The sequence below is a fragment of the Synchiropus splendidus genome, chromosome 1 (assembly GCF_027744825.2).
Source record: "Synchiropus splendidus isolate RoL2022-P1 chromosome 1, RoL_Sspl_1.0, whole genome shotgun sequence".
In the NCBI taxonomy this organism is placed as follows: Eukaryota; Metazoa; Chordata; class Actinopteri; order Syngnathiformes; family Callionymidae; genus Synchiropus; species Synchiropus splendidus.
This window is the reverse complement of record NC_071334.1, coordinates 52644829-52665169: the sequence shown is the minus strand read 5'-3', so window position 1 is coordinate 52665169 and position 20341 is coordinate 52644829. Positions and strand designations below refer to the sequence as shown.

The following is a 20341-nucleotide window of genomic DNA, read 5'->3' as shown; positions in this document are numbered from 1 at the left end:
TCATTAACATATTTTAGTTCATGCATACAACTATGTTTAATGAAAAAAAAGTGGTTCAAGTTGGGAAAAACTTGAAGGTGTGACTCACTATTGAAGTATTGGTCTTGGTCCTTTTCAATGTTATTTTTACTAAGGTTTTTCATTTCTGTGTTGAAACTCTTATGACCTCTCTGAGACCCAAACAATGACCTCTTTTCACCGCCAAAACATGAATAGAGTTGAACTCTTCATTTAGCTCAGCAGTGCACCCTTTTCCAGTCTGGCTAGTTTCCCAGCTCGCTGTGCTCGGCCAAACCCAGACCACATCAGCAGCAGGAGGCTCTGAAGGTGGGCTGCTGCCCAGATGTAGCTCTCTGGATTCTCCTCTGCTATTTCTGGAGAACGTCTACTCCCCACACGGCGTTGTATCTTCAACCGCTTTAACATGCTTAACTCCAGTAAGAATTCACAGAAAATGACAGGAAACTATTCATAATCCAGTTTACTGAGGATGGAGTCCAACTGTGATTCATTATGTGAGGAAAACTTTAACTCCACATGGGTTTGCAGCTACTATACCATCACTTGTCCCACTTCTCAGACAAGGCCAATATAAATCATTAATGTCTGACAGTGCGACTTGTTACACAGAAAGGGACGTTTCTAGAAAAGTAGGACAGGCAGATTCAGTGTGTTCTAAAATTTCCATGACCTTCCAAAAAGACAGAGCACCTAGCAGAAGTGGGCCAATCCTCTAGTACAGATCGACATTCCAGACAGTTTTATTTGAGAAGAATCCAGGAAAAAGGGCAATCAGTTTGAGGAAAAGTGACAATATTTGTAAATCTGTATTACTGTCTGTGCAAGTTACACGTAAGAAGGAGAAATAAAGAATGCTATGTGGGATGTCAGGTGAGATCCATGTTCAGGTTCGCATTCATTCACACTTACAGATGCACAGTTGGTTTAGTCATGCTGACAAACTCCACAAAGAGTAGCCTAAGGCTGGTTTCAAACCTCATTCTGGATTCAAACCCTTGCTGAGAGGCTGCAGAATCTCTCTACTTTCCATTGGATTTGTGATGAAGAAGAAAAAAAACGGAAGAAAATGTTACTTGTTGGTATCAAAGAAGCCTATGTCCAAGGGGTAACACTGCTAGAACACTCTTTCTGTCAAACATGTTTTGAGTTGTCGCTCTACCCCAGGTCTCTGACACATCTCTTGCGCTAGAAATTGACATCTGCTTTTCTACATACATAAAGGGACAACAAAACAATTGCGTTCTAGTTTCTTCCTAACAATGTATTTTTGCTATATTTCAGCGCCTCACACTCTTCACGGAGATATTGCATTTTTGTTATCAGGAAGGACAATGTCTTCCCGCACAGTTGTGCCTCCCTGAACAACGCTCGGAATCTGAAATATGAGAGTCAAATAGAGGTGAAAGGTCAGAGGGAGGCATGCGCAGGGTTTGGCACGTGTGGGCTGAGCGTCAACATGCCAGCCTCCTGCCCTCACTTGTCCACGGAGACACAAGCATCCATGTACTCGCATCCAAAGACACACACGCTCAAATTTCATCTCCTCGGGCCACAAACAAAGAGAGTCCTCATTCAGTGAGTGGAATTATTGTCATTTAAACTACTTAGCTTTGTGTCTGCGAGACAGTGAAGCGAATGGCACGCTTGTCAAAAAAGACATTATGCAGATTTAGGGGATTTGAAAGATCCTTCAGCTCTTGTGTATTAATTTTCATTCAACAAAGACATTATTTGCGAAGCGAACAACTGAAGACTGTGGCTTTAGGTAGAACAACTCACTGAAGATGGTTTTGTTTTCCCTGCCTCAGCTGGAAACCATTTGACCTTGACATTTAGCGAGAGTAACTAAAACGCTGCTGCCGTTCTCTAATTATTCATTCAGGAAGAGTGTGTCACGTAACTGCTGTGAAACATTGATTCTCCCTGCCGCTGGAAAACCATTTTGACTTCTCAGGCTGAGCTGATGTGGAGGCACGTACATCGGGTGCACTGTGTATTGTGATGGGGCTCCTCCATCTCTCACCTATCATGATGGGGTGCACCAGCTCCATGTTTCATAAAAAGTTGGGGACTATCTATCAGTTGATCCTTCAGTCAAATAAATAGTGAGTATAAATAACACCACCACAAAGATATTCAGCCATCACCGCATACCATGGCTTATAAAAAGGTAACTCTGCAGCTACAGGAGACAACATTAGTCCAGTCACTATAGCATGTTTTATATGCTGTTATCTTGATGAAACAACTACATTATAACCGAGGAAAATGATCATTTAGTAGCGTTAACTAACTTATGATAGCAAGATATATTGTGCGCACCCGCTACTATTGACAAAGGTTCGTAAAATAAAAATAAATGTGAGGCTACAATGAGGTAAACAATCCATAAAATATCTCCAGAGACAAAGACAATACTGTGCTTTTGCTGAAAATATGCAATGCATTCTGGGTAACTATTGATCCTAAGTGTGCTGTTGGAGAATCTCAGTATTACAGTACACTTCTCAAACTTGGCCCTCAACGTCCTGAGACTTGCTCTTCGCTGGAGATTTGGGGTTAAGACAGGAATGGAATTCACCCTCAGACAACGTCCTGTTCATGTGGTCTACCTTTTACTGGAAGGTTTGTCCAACTGCATGTAAGCTATGCGCAGGTGTTGAGGGGGGAAAGCCGGAGCGCAGCATGATTATGAAACAGCTGAAACATTTTTCACAAACATCACAGGCTTTTAAGAAGTGCGCCCCTCAAAACTTCCTCAAGCGTTCTATGCTGGAGGTCGTGGAATTGCTGGAGAGGGGAAAACTGCCGGAGGAAGTTTCAAGGAAGGTGTGAGAGTGTAGGTAGGGCTGGGAGATTGTACCAAGTTAAAAAGAAAAAACAGTGATTTTAAGCACCGTCACACCACAGCGGGGGGTATTTTGCTATTTTTATGTTTGAAGTCGGGACCAAACTTCTCAATATATATTTCAAACACAAACTCTGCTGTCAAAACCTAAATTTCATTCATTCAGTTTCCCATTTCTCTGGATGGTCACTGGTTTCAATGGGATAGATAGTATTTATCAATGTTGTTTTGTTTTGTTTTGTCCATATAAGCCATTAATCTCTTAAGTCTCTAAAGTCTGCTGGCGTCACTATCTATTGAACAGAATACAGTGCTTCACATGAAACCTAAGATTATGAAGAGCTTTGTAACCGATCATCTTGAAACATGAAAGGTTCCCATTTAAACGCCTAGAATGCGTTTCTCAAAGCAACTCCTCAAAGTTAGCAAAGGAGATGGATCGTGCGCAGCAATCGGCCAGTGGCACTGACATTGGATATTCTTTAGCGCTTTGCTCAGATTCTTTGGATTAAGTTTCCATTCCAGCAGACACAGCCTGGAAAATAACACTTTATTAAAGCTCTTAATCATGTGAAAAATAGTCCAATAACAGAGAATAGCTGCAAAGTGAAGATGTTCCCATTCAACCGTGACTCCAGTCTGAGAGGACGTGCTGAACAATTAACGACCACATTAATTCTCTTATTCTTGCACAAAATTGAAAATATCGTTCTGCTGGGAATAGCAGCAAACTGCTGTGTGTGCGCGACGTGATTAAGTGACTTTACGACTCATCTCTTTACCAAAGTTCCTGCACTGTAAAAAAAAAAAAAAAAAAAAAACTCCCATAAGAAACCTGATGCAACAGATTCAAATGAAGTGTTCTCAACTTTCTGTTAAAGTACAAGTAAAGTTCTGCCAACTTCTTTAAAACCCATTCCTGTGAGGCTCACCTTGAAAATCCTCCTTCAATAGTGTGATTTTTCCACCCTCAAACTTACAACATTGGAAGTGGATTTCTCATTTTGGAGGTGATAAGTTCATTGCAGTTCCTATTCCTGACATTCTGGAAGACATGCACTTCTGCTTTTTTTTTTTGTTGGACATTTTATTGAAGTCAACGTGGTCAGACAAAACGGGAATTTACATTTAATCTGCTCAAATTGGAAATTGTACAATGCGTGTCATATAAAACGTGACTAAGATGCATGTAAGCTTTAGAGAATGTTGAACATTTAACCACAAAAAAAACAATAAGAAAGGCGATGATTTTAGCCTTTTGTTCCAACTTGTTCCAAAAGAAAGTAGCACACATCTTAGAAATCCACTGGCTACTCAGAGTAGAGCCCTTGGTTTTCTATGACCTTCTTTAACTGGGCTTCTAGGAGCGAATATTGTCGATCCACTCTGAAGTCATTGCCCTCATTGAAACACATTTTCTTTCCAATATTCTTCCATGCCATTTTCAAAAAAGTCATTTGTCCAAGCTTGCACACTCTTTACAAGACACAGAAGAGCATTACATTAGAGAACCAACAGAATATCCAGTTGTGCTCAGACATAATGTCGAAGCGAATGGTTTCCTACAGATTTATTTGTCCAGATGTGAAACCAGCATCTCAAGAGGTTGCGGTTTCATTGACTGGAAGGGGCTATTTTGTGTGGGTGACAGGTCAGAACTTGAGGAGACAGGCTCTCAGTCAGGTGTGATGCTTATCCTTGCACAAAGCCAACAGTGGTTCTGAAAATTTTCTTTACTTCAGCTACAGAAAAACATACCATTTAACTCTTTCCCACCCAAAACACGACAAAGTAGAGCAAAGTAAACTACAAATCTATAGACTGCGATTATAAAAATAAAGGCTCTTGGCACAGAATAGTCAGAGGCTTGTCCTCCTCAATGTCACCACATTTTATCAGCATGCGAATCAAATAAATCCGTAAAGCTCAGTAAACCACAGGGGTGTTTTTAAGTTCATATTGTTACATCAAAGCATTTTATACAGGCGCCCCAAATAGGGTTTTATTAACTACACAGAGACTGTCCTTGACTGGACAGGACAATGACAAGCATTACTATCCTGATATGTCGATTGTAAGAATTCATTTTCAAATATCAAAAAAGACCAGAGCTACTGACAAAGGTTTCGCACCACAATTGAAATTCCCATGCAACCAATGAATTCCTTTGTTTTGAAAGTAGTATCCCCTTCATGCCCAGTACCAATACTACTTATTTACAACAGACGCAGGGGGAAGAAGAGCTGGAGTGTCTCCCAATTATTCAGTGGTTAAGTTACTCCATGTTCAACCCAAACACAATATCCTCGTTTTCACCCTCCTGTGCTCAATTTGGGATCAAATAAAACGTTCATCAAACTTCATCCATGATAAATTTCATCATCGCTGACTCCCCCAGCTTACAATGGGTGCTTTATTTTCCGATGGACTTACTTCCAGGTCTGTGTGGGGCAGGGAAGCAACAGTTCTTTCAAGCTTTTTCAGCACAATTACAATGACTCACCATTCTCTGATCAACCGTTTGTTTCCTCCGGTGTCACCAAATTCAGTTTTTGAAAACGGTTATGACAGACCTTTGTTTTTTAACAATATACTTGGTTTCATTTCGGAGCTCTGGCAGTTTTGTAACCATTTTGTCTGGTGCTTTTGATGACTATGATTATAGAGTTGCCTCAACTTTGAGGTGACACCACATTGTTGCATAACCTATTGACAATGTCCATTAGGTGCATGGGTTGATGGCCAGTGGCCTCTGGCTCTTTTGATGCTGTTATCAAAGCGTGCTAACACAGAACTGATTTAATTTTGGTGGTGACCTGTAGGGTCATTTGGATTCTTGATGTCAAATAGACAAATGTATCTGCACTGTGTATTTGGTCTTGTTTCTGTGATCAAGTTTAAGTTGTCTACTGGTACTGGTACGTAAAAGCAGTGGAAACAAAAACTTAAAATACTGTGGTGCATTCGCCTCCGTGCTGGTCATGACTTTAATATGACTAACTGTAATGGGATTGACTTGGGTTTTACAAAATTTCATGAACAGCACTTGCTTTCTGACCCAGCAACAAGCAATAGTTGAAAATGAATGTGACTTGCAAAATAAATGACAGCTTTTTCCGAATAAATGTAAATGAAAGTAGAAGATGAAATACATTACAAAAAAAAAAATAGAAAATGAATGAATAAACAAAACCTTGAATGATCATGATATCATTGTATCTTCCATTAGAGCACAAATGTTTTAGAAGCATGTGACCTGAAAGCTAACCTCGTCTGACGTCCAAAGTCCTGCGTGCAGGACAGGGATAAATGCACTCCAGATGTACATGGCAAACAAAAACTGCATAAACTGAAGAGGACGGAGATGATTCTTGGCGCTCCAAATCTTCTGATCAGGTTTGGGTCTGGTTCTCAGGTTAGGTGGTTTCACCTGGAACGCAAGTCACTGGTTAAATTATTGTTCACTTGCATCAAGAGATGCTTCAAACAAGAGGAACAACCATGAGCTTCTACTGTTTGCAGTGCATCAAGGGGCATGTGGTGTCATGTCCCAGCCCGTCCATAGGTAGACAGTGTCACATATATCCACTTGTGTCTTTTGAAACTAGATACCAGAGTTAGTGAGCAAGACGCAAAAACTTTGACTCCAAACGTTTAATTTTGCTATCAATGTTCGTATTATACAGTCTTAGATAATCGGACCTGTTTTTAACATGACGTGAGCAAAATGAAATCAGAATAAAATAAAATCTGTGAATTGAAGCCCGTTTACAAATAATATTTGGCAAGAAACATTTTATCCTACAGCGTTTCCCTGCGTCATCCCCTCATTTATCAAATCTGACATCCCGCTTTCTTCGCCCACAGTTAATCTGTTGAGTCAATAAAATTTAATGGCGTCCTCTACTTTCTCCTCACCATTGTGTTTGACGGCCGCATGAATATTTTATGCAGACGCAGCTGTGGAAGAGTTTTACTGTGGCAGTGACTGTGACTCACTCGGTCGACGCTAAAGACCAGAATTTGATCATTCATGGAAGACGTCGAGCCGAACAGCCATTAGTGACTCTTCAGCAAGCAGGTACAGATAAATGGCTCAGGAAGAGAGACACGCTGCCAAGGTCCACAGGGGAGGAGAAAAACACCTCGTGGTCTCCTGCTGAGCTCGAGTCTTAGTGGCCAGTGATGTTGAAAACAACGATTATGAAAGGCTCGTGGATCAATTGTTTAATGAGCACTGGACTGACTGACCTGTTGCTCCGATCTGTCACGCTGAATTGACTTCAGGGAAAAACTATCTGTTGGCCCGCTCTTTCGCTTACTCAGCTTTTTGTGGGGCCAACAGCAAACCAGGCTGGTGCGTCCTTTTTTGATGACTTCAAGAGGCCAATCCGATTCCAACTATTTGATCGTTTTCTCTGTAAAATAGTTTTCCGCAATGAACGTATCACCTCCAAACAGAGAAATCCACTTTCCTGGCATTATTGAACTTTTTTTTTTAACTTAGGTGCTTATTCTGTGACGGACACAGGGAAGGCTGAATATAATTTACATTTCAAATTTCTTACAACCAGCATTCTGGCATCCACTGTTTTGATCTTCTTGGTCCAAGCATCCTACATTTTCGAGCACTCGTCGTCGTTCAGCTAGGTGTGGGAGGCAAGAAAGGGATGAGCAGACCACTCAATGTGAATGAGAAAATGCTTTTAGAATTTTGCTTTTCAGGAGGCTAATCTTTTGTTGTTTTCCTCCCTGTCAAAACCCTCCAGCCGGCTGTTTTGCTGAGGAGATAATTAGACTTGCTGTGTCATTCCAACGTTTCCAGGAATGACTTCACCAGTTAACAACAATATAAAAATGGACGTAAACTTTCCACTTCTGTTTGGTGTTTCTGTCTACTGGGCTGGGCCAGGCCATCGCGCGCTTCCTCGGCTAAACATTACAATGTCTGTGGTTGGGTTTGTCTGGCCGAAAACGTGCCGCCGTGGGGATTTCCAGGGTGGAAAGTGTGATTCTGAAGCGAGAGAAATAACATCCACTGTCATGGTTTCAATCACTGAATGTACGTCCAGTGAAATCAATCCCACGTTCATAAAGTTTGTACCACAGGCTCCATTGAAGTCATGTTTTCGCTGCATCATCAGAAGAAAAGTTCTTATTGAAGTTTGGCAGATTCTTCTGCAGGCCACTACATCAAAAAACCTGTCCTCTGTCCTATTGTGCTCTCCGCCTGCTTTTATAAGCAGATCCTGTAACTCACCAAACCCGGGCCTCTAAGGTAGAGTTTCCACTTCCTGATTGTCACAGTTACGGATCATTAACCAGCGCACTCTGGCAGCAGGACGGAAGCCGACTTCACTTCAGATCCTGCTCACACGTGTGGCTCTTTAATGGTGACGTGGTCACCAGGGAACATCTTGTCTTCATTAGCATTAACCCCGGCAGAGGTCAGCGCCACGACACGTATCCACCGGCGCTGCAGTGCCACTTTTTAATCAAGTGAAACATCAGTGTCTCGCTGCGTAGAGCCAACGTGCAGCCGGCTTAATGTTTGACTTGAATTGCTCATAATTCTTCTTGCGGCCACCCTGTGGAGGGGAAAACTATTTGTTGCTAAGAGAAAATTATCAAGCTGCACGTTAATTACACAACAGGTCAGTTAACTGCTAAGCAACGCTAACTTGATTAAGACGTGTGTGTGTGTTTTCATGAGGCTGAACACAGCGTGTTGGTCCTTTTTAAAAGGTATTTCACACAGTTGCAACAAGAGACTGGATCCACCTGCTCAGATGTTTTTGCTGAAACTGTATGAAAAATGTAAAATGTAAAATGTAAAAACTACGTTCCTTCTTTACAGGGAACCATCTTATTACAAGGAAACAAAGTCACAGAGCATCCGACCAGCGGCGATGAGGGAGGAAAATACCTTTTTGAGGTCATTCCAGGTAAGAAGTGAGACATTATTAAGTTCCATAAATGCTGTAGTTCTGCCCCTAATGAGTGTGAGTGTTCCATATTTGCCATTAATGTTGATGTTAGGACTCATTTTGAAAAATCCATTTTTGTGCGTGTTGGTGATATACTGATGCCAAGAAACCCATTTGGAATAAAAACGGTGTGAAATCTACTTGCCAGGTTTTGAATTGGATTTTTTCAGTCTAAAGCCACATTGAGTGTTGTGGTTCTCACAATGCATTAGCTGGGTGGAGGATGTCTCCCCAGTATTAGGGCAAGGAGCTCAGTCATCTGAGATCTGGAGTAGAGCCATCCTTCGCGATGTGATTTCATAAAGGTGTCATCTTTCATCTTCATGGAAATGTTTTTTTTTTACAATGTAAGTCCGACTATTGAGCACATGATTAATCTCTCACTTTAAAGAGAAGGTTATGTTTTTACTGGTGCAGTTTTGCTTGCTTGTTTCTTGACCTCAAAAAGTGGATTTTCAACTGAAAGGCAATTTGTTGTGCAGTTCCATTAGATATCGGCTACTAGTCCCACAGTGCGGAAATTCAACATGTGGATTCAGGAAAGTTTTTAAGGGGCCCTCATTTGCTTGTGTCGTTTTCGATTCATAAGGTTCTGAAATGATTCAATGCAATGCCATTCAATTCTATCTTAAATAATGAAAGTGGCAAAATGCAAATGTGCTTTTTCTCTTCGCCATAAACTTGTAAATTGTACCGTTAAAACTTCAACAGGGAGCAAAATTCTCGAAGCTCAAAAGTGCAATCTTGATACTGAAATTTTAATTATACAAATTTCATTTTATACCACAGATGCCGTGTGGTTTGAGCCGCTATTAGAGCCCTCATATCCCATGAGTGCATGAATAGTGGTAAAGTCTTTGCAAACAAAAGGTACAACGGCTTCTGTTTCACCCAAATCAGATGCGTCACTGCTCCGTGACAAAATCTCATGCCCTGTGAAGTGATACTGCATCATTTAAGCTGCATCCACTCGGTTCCTGAATGAAGGTGATTCTGCCGTCCACACAGATTAACTGACAGTGAATCAAAATTATATAGTGTTTTTCTAGCTCACCACGCCTTTGAAATTTGGTAATTGAATGGATTCTGCTAGTTTGTACTGTAAAAACAGACAAGAATGAAGTTTAAGGATTATTTTTTAACTCCAAACCTCAATGCATGTGTGGCAGGATTAGTTGGGAATTCAGTACAACTGCAACTGCCAGGACAAAAACGATTACAGTGTCAAACAATTCCACCGTGAACATGAAAGTGAAAACCTGGGAACTGACTCAACAGGGTGTCTTTTAATCGTGGTCTGTTGTTCCGAGTGTTTGGTGACAAAAAACGTCCAGCAGAACCAGCAGGAACATGTTACCCAAACCAGAAGCACAGCTGGAATATACATCACACAGTTCTGGCCCAGTGCCCAGATGGCATTTCATTCACTTTGGACAAAACCTGTTGTTCATTCTACAGTATCAGCTGAGATAAATTGGTATGAGGTGCAAAGTGTGTGCCTCAGAATTGTTACCCACTGCGTGAAATGACTTGCAGAGGTGCCCTCACCTGTACATCCAGCAACAATCTTTAACTAGAAAATTCACAATCACAATTACATGAAAACTAGAGCACTCAGAGAGCGCAAACCTCCGCCAAGCATGTTCAGTTGATCCCAACACAATCTCCAGATGACAAAGCGTCCTTCAAAAACAAATCCTGGATCCAAATGGCAATGTGGCACAAATGCTGAAAATCCCAATGTTAAAAATCCCCAAATTTGAATCTGAATTTCTTCCATTCTACAGATTTCCGCCAAAAATGTCTGTAACTTTTCAAATTACTTTCAGCAGAAACTGAAAATATAACCTCCTTGGCGGAACTGGAAATAAATAAATAAATTCCCCAAAGTTGACAAAAATTCCCTTGATGTCACTATTACAGTAGAAATGTCTCTGCAGTATCATTTCTGCCACTCCTATTTGTATTATGTGTCTGACACTTAATGCCCTACTAAAATATTAATCACATGCCTCACTGACTTGTGCAACTTTCAGTCTCACTTCCCTTTTCCCAGGTGGGGCACTCCACACAGCTGCTTCTCACGAAATATCACATCGCTTCTGTGCAAGAAAAATATGAGGCTATTTTTGTGAGCAAATGCACATATTCGGGGCTAAAAAAAACAAAAAAACAAAAACAAAACAGGCACCATTGTATCATTGTTAGGAGCTTCAGATAAGATCCAGAACATCTTTTCAATAAAATAACTAAGCTGGTTTTGCATTGTTTGCAAATAAAGGCCAGCACACCATTGCAGGGCATCGAAAATATTTGGATATTTCTTCAACAAAATTCTTCCTAGGATTCATTTTCAGTGCTGGGACAGGTTGTTCGCAAATATATCAACCATAGAAGGTAGCCGTTTATAGTTCAGGCCCCCAAAACACATTCTCCTTTAATATGACCGCTGTGATTCCTATACAGTACAGCAGTGGACACAAACTTCCCTCCTGCATCAAAGTGCCTTCTTTTCCCCACCAAAGGTCTCAGCACAGTATAAAATGTGATTCATGTATTATACTCATGTGCTCCTCTGATGAAGTGGCTCCCTCGTCGTCATGCTGCTGGAAAATAGGCAGCCTGACTTGGTGGCAAATAAAGGACCTTCAGAACAGAGTGGGCTCATGACGGGAAAACACAACACATATATTCCACTGGTCTAAGTTTGGCTGAGAACATAGCAGAAAGTCTGTGGCTAACAGAAAAGAGGGATGAGAGCATGTGTGAGTGTGTGTGCGTGAGGGAGGGAGGGAGGGAGGGGGATTAGGGGGCTAGGACTTGTACAGAGATGCCTGTTGTCTCGTAGGGGCTGTTATGAAGTATGAGCACGAGCTGGGAATCCGGTGGCTGCACCAGGGACTTGTTTTTCAGCCCGGGGACATCTGTGTGGGAAGGGGGATCAGATTAACACTTGGAGTGGAACAAAACGCTCTTAACCTGAAGTTCCCTGCCCATCTCATGTAAAGCTTTCCACAGGTACAGCGGTCACGATATTCAAGGTTATCAAGCAAAGACGCTGGTCTTTGAAACCGCTCAGTCAACATGCTGCAGCATGTGCGAGCACAGTCTGGCCGCCAGCTGCATGAAAGTTTAGGTTTCTGGTTAATAACAGCTTTACATACCATATGCTTGTGAAGCATGACTGAAGACATGTACTGTAGGGTTTTTTTCATACTTTTTATTTTTGGTCTGGTGCTTCCACTTCATGCAGCCACAACAGTCTCTGTGCCAAGTCCAGGAGCTGCCGACATTTTGGTTGCTAAACAACAACTTCAAATGCTGAGCTATGAGGCCGATAAATTGTCAAGGTTAATGTGTTTTTCATGTGTTGATCAGGAAATGTTGGCGCTATTGTTTTTAAAGTATCCACTTCAGGGACCATCACCAGGCGATAAAGTCTCTGCAAGATCTGATTCTGTTCTGATAACACAGTGTAAAAAAACACACCTCGCAGAGAGGCCACACAAAGACCCATCTCAGTCCATCTTTTTCTATCCACATTCACATCACATATTGTGTTTCTCAGTGGCTTTAAATTTAAAACATAGCCATCACACCAATTCATAGTGCTGAAGTTTAATTGTATTGAATTTGATCTTATCTATTCCACCAGCAAATGCACTATTGTTTTGAGTTGGACAGGGTGGCTGTTTACACTGCATCTGCATCATCTCATCTTGAACATAACTTATTGAAATTTGGAGCGAGCGTTGACATGTATGTTCATTTTATTGTGGTGAGTGACTATGTATCTAGATAGTTTGAGTTTGAAAATCTTACTCAACAGTACAGTCAAGACGCTTAGATGAGGCATCAGGAAAGTACATTGCAGGGTTGAGGAAACAATGTCCATATTTCTAGATGCCACTATTATTTAGAAATAATGCGCATTTCCATTGAAATAGTTGTTCAAAGCCAAATACTATACAGCAGACAGTGCCATCTAGTGGACTCTGAAAATTAGGGCACTGTTTCATGAAACCCCATCTACTCATCACTACTTGACGTTTTCTTAAAACAAGTAGATTCTGGTGCACGAATATGGCCTGGAAATGAGTTTGTAAGTCCAGTATTCTCAAGTAATAGAACCTGAGCCCCTGAATAGAGTTCATGGGCTGGAAATAAACAGTATGGTAAATTTGGCTTCTGTGATTTTTAAATAAGCAAATAACTGAGTGGTAGATGGCAAATCAAAAAGTCATCTTAACAATCAGATTTAAATTTTAATCACCAGGATGGAGCTGTATTGAATAAAAGTTGCATTAAATGGCTCATTGTTCAGAGCCTGCTGTAGCGACTTGGAGGCACGGTAGAAGCCGACCATATGAAATGATGATGATGTAGCTCTGAAAAATTCTGATATTCTCAATTCATTGGCTCGCATTGTCATCTTCCATACCTCAAGCATGCAAAGCTGTGTTTGACTGCACATTCTGATGTATGGAAATCACATACAAACACTCAAGGTCAACTTCATTCAAATGTGTTGATAGAAACCAGACATTGTATCTAGTAGTTCAGTAAGAGTAAGCTTTCTTAAGTTTTTCAGCAAAAGCAAATGTCACAACCTGATGTGTAAGTGTAATAACCGCTCCATCACATCAAACTAGAATCACACAGGAAGCCTTCCCTGCAGTGACTGTGATGGAGAAACCATCCTGTGCCTCTCCATCCTCTCAGTCTAATAAAGCTGACCCAGGCCACAGTGGGAGTTCAGTATGTCATGCTGATGTTCTTGGACACAGTCTCCCTCCTGAGTGAAAGCTGCTGCTGCTGCTGCCCTGGCCACAGAGAAGTGCTTCTACTGAATTATGGGAATATTTTTTTCCACCCTCATCCCCAGAGGCCAACCATCTCCTCATTCACGCAAAGTCTTTGGGATTGTTTTTCTGTGAGTAGGTGGATTGGCCTCGAGCCGGAGCTTTGTTTACAGTGGAAAGTCAGAGTCCTCTTCTTCTGCACTTTCATTTTCATGTTTGACTGCTTTCAAGAGAGTCCAGTGCATAAGAATTTGGACAAACAGAGGTTAAACAAGATGAAAGAGCAGGTCTGCTTCAATTAAGGCGGGCACTGCCATCGCGTGGCCATCGATGTCATTACAACCTCAAAATACACTATATATAGTCATTTGTAGCTGGTTTTGTCTTCATCAGTAACGTTGGCTGTTTCAGACATAAATATTTATTTAAAAAAAAAATCACCAAATCTGTATTAAATAAAATTGTAGTTATGATTATTTATAAGCCAGGCTTTTATTAATTTCATTCAAAAAGTGAAAGTTGCTTTACATCCTCATATATTCCCAAAGTATTTTCCCCCCTACCATTTTGCAATTTGCATGACTGAATCATCTAGTTCTTTGTAACTTTGTCACATGAGCTGTGACGCTTTGATTTAGTAATATATGAACTGGTCAGTGCCTGCATGCGTTCCATCATCTCTGTTCCATATTCTGCCTTGCTTCTATGGATCTACATTCATCTTCTCTCCAGCCCTCCTCCACCTCCAAATCACAATATCCTCAGCAAACATCATCAACCATGGAGACTGTGCGTTTGCACTTACAGCACACCTCACCACTGCCTCACCATCCTCATTCATGCGCTGCACTACCCTCACACACCTCTATGATGCTGCTGGCCTCATCGTTTAATTCACAATTCCCATCTCCAAGTAAGCAACAATAGGTAAAAAAAAACATCTAGTTTTCATTCGGTTAAATTCGTACAACTAAAACAACATGTCATGACACTTGAAAGTGAAGTACCAGCGCTGACTTGGACCAAAGCAAAATCTCAAAACATTATGTTTCACAAGCAAGTGATACGTTCAGGTTTGGACCATATTCCATGGTAAGAATAGCAAATTGGGGAGTGCACTGTGCTTTATCTCCACTCCAGAAATTGTAAACGTAGTGTACATAATTTCCATATGACATGAACCCGGTGGAATGCTTTCATGTTTGTTATCTTGTTGAGTACAGTGTAATTATTGGTTATCAGCTGAGATTTCATTGAAGAGCAATGACAGACGTGTGATTCCTGCAGCAGACACCTCTCCAGTGTCTGGCACGTGCAGCACTAAGGCGGCCTATAGCATGAAATTAAAGTTGATGATGGAATGAGGAGAAGGTTCGACCACCGACACAGCTGGGCTCGTCTTCATTATCGTCAACGCTTAGGTTCCTTCTCCGTCATCATTTTTCAGTCACGGATTGTTGCTCTCATGACTGTGTGAGGGTGTCGAAGTCCCCCGTGGAGTAATAGAGAAACCTGTGGATCTGGGCTGCTGACATTTCAGTCATGATGATGGAGGCGGTTTGAAAGTGACCTCGCCACTTACATTTGTCACGAAGACCTCCAGCGCTGATAGAACTTTGACTGAAGAACGCCAGATTTTAAACACCATACATGAACACACCATTAACCGTTCATGTCAACAAGAACATTTAAAAGGGTTAACATAGCATGTCATGTTCATGCTATGTTAACTCCTTAAAAAAAGATGTATTTTTTAAATAAATAAACAGTTTGCTCTCCAGGCAACAGGGAACCTTTGTAAGTGCAGGAGTTCCTGGTCCACTGATCACACTGATGCACAAGACACGTGGCAGCTGGGATGATAACAACAACAACCAACATGGAGGAATCCCTGAACAAAAGCAAACAAAAGCATCTGTTTGCTTTTGTTTTTCACTGCACAATGCCAGAGTTTCCACTACCCTGAATGTACTTGAAATTCTTATGCAAATATTTTTAAGACATTAAAAGAGCTTTAGTTTAAATAAGGTGATAAAAAACTTGAACCACAAAATAAACAATATTTTGTGGTTTAAATGTATTCAGTAATATACCAAATTCATTGAAATCGAAAAATGTGGCTTTTTGTAGCAAATATTCTTATACTATTGATTAATTGAGATTAACCACAAATTCACAAATTATTTTTTAAATCGAATCCCACCCCTATTTATAACAATATTTTGTCCAAAAAAAAATCACCAATATTCTGCCATATAAAGCTGCAAGAAACATTTTACAGTGAAGGCAGAAACGGTTGCCACTCATTCTATTATCTCGTACTGATTCTCGGAGGATAATCTCGTCTGAGGAGCAAGCAACAGTGAAGTGCATGGATTCTTCAGTCCACATTTTGCTAGTACGAATACTCAACACATCATTACGGCTAGTGGAAGATGTGGTGATACTTGTGACCAGCACTCACACCTCACTAAGAGCCTTTCAATCAATACACATGTTGATTCAATCACCACACAAGCACATTGTATTTCAACGATCGAACGAGTGCTTAAACATTCAGAGGTGCATAAACACTCTTGAATAATGAGTCAAGTGAGATGGAATCATAGAATGTGACCAAATCGCCAAAGACGATTCGTGTTTATTGTCTCATCCATCTTCATTTGTTTGCGTCTGTGGCTTGTCAGTATTCGTTTTCGCTCAAGAATTTGCTTTGAGATGACCTTTTCAGAAAGGTCAGCATGTGGACTCTGCTCTGCCCTCCTCGGCGCTTCAAATTTTGCTTGCCTCAAGTCAACAACCCGCTGTGTGTGACACAGAAGTTTGTGGGGAGCAGATTATCTCCTGCTGTTTACACATCACATATTGAGCATCAAAGATTCACATGCTGCCCTGCCCGTGTCTCGGTATGTGAATTTATGACCCAGAGTGCTCATTGGGAGGAGTGGGGGGGGGCAACTCAGACAGTCAAGAATATCGCCACCGTGGCTGGGCTCTAAAATACCACAGAGAGCATCTGAGTGTCTGTTTAAAATTACAGCGGAGAAGAAAACAGTTTCACGGAGCAAGCTTTATTGTAATTGACAATAAATGGTTTTTAAATTCAACTGTAATCATTATTGGGCAAATGTGCTTTCCGGACATTTCTAGCTGGTTTATTTCCTCTCAGGAGGAAATGCTGTGTTTGTTTTTAAGCTACCGATCAAATTTCATGACATAGTTTCTTTGCTCGCAACGTTTACCCTGTAGCCTTTATTGCTTTTTTTTAATTTCCTTTATCTCATTGGGCTCCACAGCTCCTCTCAACTAGCACATGACTGAACTACCATACTATTGATCTGGCTGAAGCAGTAAAGATAAGTTTTCTCAAAAGTCTGGACTTTTGGTCGCCTGGATTATCAAGTGCACTTTACTGAGATGACCCAACAACCCTTGAGGCCTCACAAACATCTGGTCATGGTTTTGTGGGGACATGGGTCCTTCGCTGGGCTACAGTAGAATGGAAAAAGTTTATTGTTGGATTTGCATGCAGAGGTCAAGTTCAGGAAATTGCAGGTGAAGCCACACATCCATTATTCATTCTACAATATTAGCCGACGTAAAGATAAGAAAAAATGAATTCTATAACCTCACAGTTTGTCTGCAACTGCAAATGTGTAGCAGGAAATGGAGAAGAAGGGATTAATAGTCTTTGACTTCACTTTATGACTGAGTGTCTTGGTCTTGGCTTAAAGTGAAGATTTAAACACAATGTGGATTTACATATAAAAGAGAAAAGCTCTGGAGGCCGGTGGACAATGATTGAGTGAGGAAAGGTGAGGATCTTTAGAGAAAACAGACACCACAGAAGTGATTCATATGAGGGCAAAGGACACATGGCTTTGTTCATCATTGGTAGGTGGTGGAAGGTGACTGTGAAATTGATGTCAGTATAAGAAGTGCAGAAGAATCGTTATATTTCACCCTGATCATTGATCTTGTGGCTTTGTAGATTAGTAAAAAAAAATGCTGACTGTTGTCCCTGAGGTGTTTCTCAAAGGAAGATCAACTCAGAGACAGAAAACTCCTCCTCTCTCTGTGTGAGACTTTCAGAGCGCAGGTCTGGACAGTGTTCACTTTTCAAACAGAAGGGATGGCTTGTAGAAAAGGTCTCGCTGATGACCATTTTCAGTCTGCTAAAGAAAACCTCAGACACCGAGCGTTTAGGAAAAACCTCCACCACTGAAGACAGGACTTTCTTGGAGGTTGCATTATGAATGAATAAGAACTTGCTCAAGTGATTCCAGAGATCTACCAATGCAACAAGAGCACTGTTCTATCACCATATACTTGATTCCCATTTAGAAACTATGGTCTCTCCTCTGACACATTGTTTATTGTATTCAATAGTACGCAACATATACTCGGCAAAATGAAATGGAGCGAAGAACACAAAAATGTGCCTCACAATATTTTTTATATAAGTCAGAGAAATACCGTAAGGAAAGTAAGTAAAACAAGCAGTGACATAATAAAAAAGAGTGGAGTTCATGGACTTGTTGATTTCAACCCAAGTTTACAGCCATGTGTTTGTGTTGCACAGCCAAACTTGTCTCAAATATATAAGTTGGCAACAACTCCACGAAGAGTTGATGGAGTGACCTGCTTTTGTTCTAGAGATTTGCATTTCATTTTGAAAGTTTTCATGCTTTCATTTTGCAACTTAGTGACTCTACCCTACTCTGCTGGTGCTGAGCTGAATTTATGCATTGTTATGCTCAAACTGTGGCAGAAATAGACGCCTCATAGACACAGTTGGTGGAAATGGTGCGTGTTGCATCGCCATAAGACAACACAGAACACAGAAAGATAAAATGAAAGAGACTTAAAACAGTGTCATGTTTATTCTTTGCACTGATGGATGCAAGTGCAGTGTGAAAAAGGGCACATGTTTTGGGATGCATAAACAAAAATGTGTTCTCTTTTGGAATTTGTTTTTTATTGATGTGCGGTCACACACGTATTTGAGATTGGTTTTTGGCCAGGCATTCAGTTTGACTACGTTGTTGAGATGTTTCTCTGTTTTTGTTCACTGTGTTTAATCGATTTACAGCCAGTGGAAAGGAACAAGATGTTGATCTGAATGTTAAGCAGTGGCAGGAAGGTAAAAACGAAATATATTGATATGTTTTTGCTATCAGTCTAAAACATTATTTGTGTGGGATTGATGCATGGGAGTCTAGGGAATCCACGGAAAAGGTAATCCGTCATTTGGGGTTGTGGGATTGAACGAAACACAGGGCACCAAATAATTCAATATTTGACAAGAAACTGCTTGCTCTAGAGCACATGCTGCAGAAACAAAATCATTTCTGTGTGATATAAACAGCCGTCTTTGTAGTGGTCAATACTCCAGACCTCCTTCCTTTCTCAGTTAGGACATCACATTAATGGTGTGCACTCAGATGCTGCATCATCCGGAAGAAGTGCACACACCAAACAGCCAAAGTCTCAAGCCCAAGTGGAACAACACAGGAAGCTCACATGCTTACATAACAACCTTATTGAGTGGATCGGTATTTGACATGTCACATACCAGTCTTCTCTATCAGCCCTTAACTGTAACCCTCATCCAAAAACCCTGCCCCCACAAGTATCAGGTTGACTGGGTCTCAGTCAGGCCACATATTCTTGCTCTGCTGGAGTTCTGTCTTTGTCTAACAGGCACACTTGAAAGTTCAGACTGATGGTATGCAAACAGATTATCACTAGATAAATATTTCCACGTCCCATCGCCAGGCTTTTGTTACTTTTCACCCGACAGGTAATCCATAAATTGAATCGCCCCGGAGGACAGGTTTAAGGGGCAGCGATTAATATGAGCCAGCGATGTGTGGTTTGCCCGTAAAGTCAGGGGGAGATTGAAAAACGATAAAGCGGTTATTAAAGGCCTTCCTCCGTGATTGTGTAGGCCACCATTTCTCAAGGCTTCTTGGACACCAGTAGCAGTCTTGCCGACCCTGCACGGCTGTATTTATAGAGCACGGTGGATGAGTCATTTGGCCAAGCGCCCACTCTCCGTTCACCAGATTTGCAGGTCCCCACTAAGGGGAGGGCTGCTTGATTTACGATACACCTCCCTCCTTCCACCGGTTTGTACCCCACCCCTCCAACTTCCTTCAGAGACGTGCAACACACCATCTTGCTCTTGTCTTGGCTTTTAGATGCCTTGCACTTTCAATGCGTCCCAGCTTTGCTCTTCCAGCTCTCTGCTTAGTTAATGAAACACTGTCTAGAAGTCAGCCTTAGTGTATCCTTGTCTCCGTGCCACCGCTTGGTGAGTCACTTTGATTTGAAAGAACAGGTTTTGGAGATGAGTCATTTTTCAGCTAAAGAATGTTATGAGTTTGAGGAAATTTAGTAGCAAGAGAAGGAGGGGGAGAGAAGGAAGTGTGACGGAAAGAGCTGCGGTTGGGCCTTTAAGAGTTGGAGATAAATCTATCTGCGGCTTTGAACACGGACTGATGAAGAACTGGCATCGGTGGGCCGGAGGTCAGCAACAACAGCGTGGCTTTTGCCCCTGCAAACTTCAGCAGAGAAGGGGTCACCGCTTCACCCCATGGATCTTAACTCAAACCCAGGTTGGTCACGTTGGAAACATGCATGTTAACAAGTCCCCAAAGTGCTGAGGTTGTTGCTCTTTA

General features: G+C 41.3%; 1 protein-coding gene across 2 annotated transcripts in view; it reads left to right on the top strand.

Moving 5' to 3' along the window:
- arhgap24 (Rho GTPase activating protein 24) overlaps positions 1 to 20341 on the top strand; it is a 53849-nt gene that overhangs the window by 11652 nt on the left and 21856 nt on the right. Inside the window, exon 3 of one of the 2 annotated variants that reach the window (XM_053853452.1) lies at positions 8727 to 8814. In XM_053853452.1, the coding sequence (XP_053709427.1) occupies positions 8727 to 8814 (88 nt within the window). Of the gene's footprint in view, positions 1 to 8726; positions 8815 to 19924; positions 20279 to 20341 lie in introns of those variants that run through there. The other variant, XM_053853454.1, reaches the window with a different exon arrangement.